Source organism: Limulus polyphemus, unplaced genomic scaffold (genome assembly GCF_000517525.1).
Source record: "Limulus polyphemus unplaced genomic scaffold, Limulus_polyphemus-2.1.2 Scaffold1492, whole genome shotgun sequence".
In the NCBI taxonomy this organism is placed as follows: domain Eukaryota; kingdom Metazoa; phylum Arthropoda; class Merostomata; order Xiphosura; family Limulidae; genus Limulus; species Limulus polyphemus.
Window position 1 is genome coordinate 237384 of NW_013667102.1, and position 6053 is coordinate 243436.

Genomic DNA, 6053 nt, shown 5'->3' on the forward strand with positions numbered 1-6053 from the left:
TCTGTACTTCAATCATCTCAGACAACACCGTTCTCTACCTAAGCAACAGCAAAAAGTAAGCAGACTTATTGGTATTTTTACTTAGTTTTCTCCATTAACAGTTTAAAGCTGAACTAATCTGACTGAGTTTTGGCCTCAGATTTTAAATGAATAGGCTCTGTTTTATACAGAGGTTTTGTAATATGTAAGATATGTGGGTGATTTGATACGACAAGGTACGTACCTATTACTTTACAGGTTTAAATAGCCCTGAGTATGTAGTACTAGTAGTAGTACATAAGACATGTGCTTGTTCTGATCCGACAAATCACGTGTCCTTTGGTATTTTCATTATCAACATGAGGTAAATGGCAACAAAAAGTTTTATAAGTGTATATGTAAATAAAGAATCATTAATACTTACAAAAACAAACAAAAAAACAACAATTAAGATTAGCTCACTAAGGCCAGGAACGTACAAATTAGTTTGAAAGCAAGCAAAAAGATCTGCAGAAATCGCTACGTGCAACGTAATTAACCACATCGTATTTACAAACTTTGTCAACTGGTGCATAGGACCAAAAAGAAAGATAATAAACTGATACTATAATTTTTAAATTAACGGTAATTGTATATCTTTTCTCTAAGTACATATTTCTTACAACGCTAGAAACCGGGTTTCGTTACCCGTGGTGGGCAGAGCACAGATAGCCCATTGCGTAGCTTTGTGCTTAACTTCAAATAAACAAACAAATCCTTTTCAAATATATGCACGACGTAAATTTTGTTTTTGTCAGAATTTTTGTGCAAAGGTATACAATGTGCTACTTTCGCATAACCGTCCCTAAATTTGACCATAGAAATTAGAGGGAAGGTAGCTAATCAGTAACACCCATCATCAATTCTCGCGCTACTCTAGTATGACCAACAGTGATTTGACTGTCACTCGTATGGTGCACCCACGGCTCCAGAGTGCGATTTTTGTGGAAACGTAACGCGAACCCTGGGTCCTGAGGTTCACGGTTAAGTCACATACGATCCAACGATTTTAAAAAGCTAAGAAACTTTTATCGGTAATATAAAAAACAGGCTCAAGCCTAATAAACAAACATATAAATATCTTTATAGATTTATCAACAAACGAAATACCACAGACATTTCAGCTTGCATCTCGTCGTAGTTAGGCTATCAATTACTATTTATTCCAACAGATTAGGGTGAACTCTGTTTTAATTCGACCTCTCTTTGTTCTCTTGTGGCCAACAGCGAGTCCCAGCTGAAAGGCTTACCAAGAAGACCATGAAGATAAATTATACTTTGCACTCATTGAGGTTATTAAATTAATTTTCGTTAGCATAATTACCTTAGATAATAACTTGGATGGCAGAAAATGAATAGACCTAAAGACTGCGATCAATTTTAGGCTTTCACCTTCAGTTTATATAACTTTTAAAGCAAGAAAAAATATTAAATAATTACTTTGGCACACAGAAACGGGAAAGATTTGTATACATAATGATTTAGACAAGAAATATTCACGTTCGTACAACAAAAACAAAAACAAATAAGACCAGTTAGTGAGATTACGCTTCGATCATGCTATTTGTAAGTCGCTGCAAAACTTTATCTTCAAGTCTCTCTCCCTTGTCTTTGTTGAGTTATTTTATAAGCGTATTTTGTCGTTATCTAAAAGTTGCCATTTTATTTCCTTTTAAAGTCTTACAATGCAAAAATTCGCGGTTCGATTCTTCGCGGTGGACAGAGTGCAATTAGCCCACTTTGTAGCTTTGCGCTGTAAAAACAACAACTCTCTTTAAAGTCTCAAGATTTGCACTCTGTTAAAAAAGCCTTAAACCTTTCACTTTTTATCATTAATAGTACAGGAAATATATTAATAGTCATAAAAATCGCATTATTTGCTCTTGTAACAAAACATCTGATTGTAAAATACATAGCAGGTAGGTTTTCAACGTTTTATTGTGTTGCTCAGACAAAGAAACTGACTAAACGGTTATTTTGGGTAAATAGAGACCCCAAGGATTCAGGTATAGCATCTCTAATTTTGAATTTCTGACCAACAGAAAGGCAGCTAGCTAGCATAACCCACCTCCGCCCGGGCTTCTCTGACCTTTTGAATCTTACTGTTATTTTTTATCACGCCCTTACAGCTTAAAGTGCCGAGTATGTTCAGTTTAATCACGTTTCGAAACCCGGCCCCTTCAGTCTACAGCTCGACAAGCTAACCACTAGGCTACATCCCGTAGATTAACTATTGTATACCAACATAATATATTATATTATAATACAATGTCATTACTGGGGAACAACTGTAAATGCAAATTATGGCACTAAAAATTAATAAAACTTTGAGTAGTTAGTGCGCTCGTCTCGCAATCTGCGGGTCCCGGGTTCGAATCCCCGGTCACCGAACATGCTCACCCTTTCAGCCGTGGGGGCGTTGTAATGGTACGGTCAATCCCATTATTCATTGGTACAAAAGTAGCCCAAGAGTTGGCGGTGGGTAGTGTTAACTAGATGTCTTCCCTCTAGTCTATCACTGCTAAATTAGTGACGACTAGCGCAGATAGCCCGCGTGTAGCATTGCGTGAAATTCAAAACAAACACTCCCAGTGGCACAGCGTCATGTCTGCGAACTTACAGTGCTATAAACCGGGTTTCGATACAGATAGCCCTTTGTGTGGCTTTGTGCTAACTTCAAACAAACAATAAACCAATCCTTTGAAAAAATTTGTTTGTTCTTAAGCGCAAAGCTACACAATATGCTATGGCCATCACAAGTATCGAAACCCGGTTTTCAGTACTGTGAGTCCCCAGATTTACCGCTGAACCGCTGGGAAACTACTATTTGATTTAATTGAGCAGTTAACAAAAATAGTAACGCATGCTATTAATTAAAACGAACACTTGAACACTCAGCGCAGATTCACCGCTACCAGCAGGATTGAGTTTTGTAGTTCTTAATAAATCAATTAAACAATATACGACAATGCTTAAAAGTATTTTTTTTGTTATTACAGGTTGTGTGAGATACAATTCTCACAATTCATATACATGATAAAGCTTTTAAATATACTTTTCATGTTTCGCTATTTATTTATTCCTTTCTCCTAATAGCACTAACACTTTATACGAACACGACGTGAAATCCTGACCTTTGCAAGTCTGTAGACTTGTTTTATAAAATAAATTTGTGAAAAAAAGGGAGAAAATTTCCAATTTGCTAGGCTTCCAGTGCCTCAGCAGTAAATCTGAAGGTATCTAACGATAAAAATCAGGTTTCGATACCAGATGGACAAAACACAGATTGCCCCTGTGTAACAACAAACAAACAATATCGGCGACTTTGATTCGATCATTTATGTATTTCTGTTTAAACAACATTTTAAGCTATTAGAGATCAAACTGTCAATAAACTAGTCTATGATTATTGGTTGTTGTTCAGTTTCAGAAGTACTTAGGACTCGTGAGATAGGTTAATCAGTGATCATATTAACTGTTCTAGGTCATTCTAGGCTCCTTTAAAAGAGGCTTCTGGTGAATGACAATAAATAATATATCGTCAACTCCTATAACTGTCATTTAAATACCCATTATTAAGTTTTACATGATTGCCTCTACAGTACTATTTCAAATCTATAACCAATAATCAAATCAAGTCTGTATGGGGACCTACTTGTGTTTGCTACTATAAAAATATAACACTAAAACATGGTAGCATCACAAATATACACCTCCTTCGTGGTTTAACAGCGAGACAGGCAAGTGTTATTACAAAAGCTGAGTTCACCTTATTTTATTTACTGCAATTAATAAACACACTTTCATAACTGAGTTAAATTATAAGCATTTTTTCATGTTCATAATATATAATTTGCGTTTTGCCTGTCATGCTAATTTTTATTTGGAAAAGCCATCTACCTTAACCACTCGCACCACTATACAGTAGTGTGTTGTCTGCCAGTCAGTCAGTAGACACGAAAATGACGTCACATAAGGGACACTTAACTTTGCAATTTGTACTGTCGTGACGTCAGTAAATCGAGCGCATGCCATGAATCACGAGAAGAATTATGTTTATTTGTTTTTTTTTATTTCGCGCAAACCCTCGACCCTCAGACTACGAGTAAAGCGCCCTAATCAGGCAACATCGGGCCAAGAATTATGCACTCTGTAGGCTACAACACAGCATAGCACATGAACTTCAAAAGCAAGAAATGAAAAATATTTGTTACTCTTAATTTTGGTTTTATTTACTCTTGGAAGACAATACTTTCGGGGACCCTGCGCAAGTACATTTAGTATATAGATGTCATGAAGGCAAAGAAGAGACACTAAAGGCTTACATCATTATTCGGATTTTGGTATACATCTAATTCCTAGTTTATTTTTGGGCCGGCATGGCCAGGTGGTTAGGACACTCGACTCGAAATCTGTGGGTCGCTGGTTCGAATCCCCATCACACCAAATATGCTCGCACTTTCAGCCGTGGGGACGTTATAATGTGATGGTCAATCCCACTATTCGTTCGTAAAAGAGTAGTCCAAGAGTTGGCGGTGGGTGTTGATGACTAGCTGACTTCCCTCTGGTCTTTCACTGCTAAATTAGGGACGGCTAGCGCAGATAGCCCTCGTGTAGCTTTACGCGAAATCCATAACAAACAAACAAGACTAGAGGGAAGGCAGCATCTAACGTAACTCTTAGGCTTTTCTTGTCTCATCGCATAGATCATTTTACCGTCAATTTTACAGCGTGCCCAATATGCGGAGTGCGATCTTTTGGCAAAGATCTTTCTGAAATCTCGGATTCGCAGTCCAAGCATACTAACTACGAGGGCAGTCTTTAAAGTAACTATTTTATTAAAACTAGCCATTTCAATTAGTGCGATTATTTTCCGAAATCGTTATCAAACATCAAAAGATGATTATTTCGCAAAAACAACAAGTCTCATAATAAATGTTCGTTTTTAAAAATTTCAGGGTTGGCATATAAAGTAGGCCTAAACTAAACTGTTTCAGATATGATGAGATATTAGGTTGGTAAAATCTGTACCATTACCACCTCCCCATTCACTTTCTACATTGCTTAAAATCAAACTAAAATTAGTACTCAAATTGTACTACTAAGGCCCATAATATAAAAATAGTTAAGATTACTATAAAATAATAAATAAACATTGGCCAACGTTTCATCCAACTACTAAGAGATAAGTGGGCAGGCAGATAGAAGAATAAGTAAACCAATTGATCTGTATAAAAAAACATTTTCTCACAGAGGACATCAAGGTAACCAACTTGACTCAACATCGGCACAGTGTTAACCTGACACATGTAGCCCCCTCTATCGGATTCTTGAACGTCTGTGATGTGCAATACGAAGTTTCGGCCGTCACTTTCCTTAAGACTATATCGATAATTTCTAGTGATCACGTGGCGATAAATAGTTAGTATGGCCTTGGTCTCCACTTTTATCCAAGCGGTCTGAAATGGAATAGGCTTATTTTACTACATATTATAAAACGTTCACTTTAAACTTTTTTTTTTTTTTACATTAATGTGTGTGAGTTTGCACTCATTGTGACCTTGTTAAATTGGACAACCTTCTATTTCTTTATTAACCATCCATAATTATTTCGTCTATTAGCCAAGTACAACCTGCATCTACACAATGAAGCCAATTACAACCTGCACCTACACAATGAAGCCAAGTGTTTTATCTTATTACTTCGTCTATTAGCCAAGTACAACCTGCACCTACACAATGAAACCAGGTGTTTTATCTTATTACTTCGTCTATTAGCCAAGCACATCTTGCACCTACACATGAAACTAAGTGTTTTATCTTATTACTTCGTCTATTAGCCAAGTACAACCTGCACCTACACAATGAAGCCAAGTACAACCTGCACCTACACAATGAAACCAAGTGTTTTATCTTATTACTTCGTCTATTAGCCAAGTACAACCTGCACCTACACAATGAAGCCAAGTGTTTTATCTTATTACTTCGTCTATTAGCCAAGCACATCTTGCACCTACACAATGAAGCCAAGTGTT

General features: G+C 36.7%; 1 protein-coding gene across 1 annotated transcript in view; it reads right to left on the minus strand.

Moving 5' to 3' along the window:
* LOC106463823 (lachesin-like) overlaps window positions 1-5441 on the minus strand; it is a 28880-nt gene extending 23439 nt beyond the window's left edge. The window contains exon 1 of the mRNA XM_022391434.1: window positions 5270-5441. Within this exon, the coding sequence (XP_022247142.1) occupies window positions 5270-5327 (58 nt within the window). The 5' untranslated portion in view covers window positions 5328-5441. The remainder of the gene's footprint in view (window positions 1-5269) is intronic.
* Between the last annotated feature and the right edge of the window lie 612 nt (window positions 5442-6053).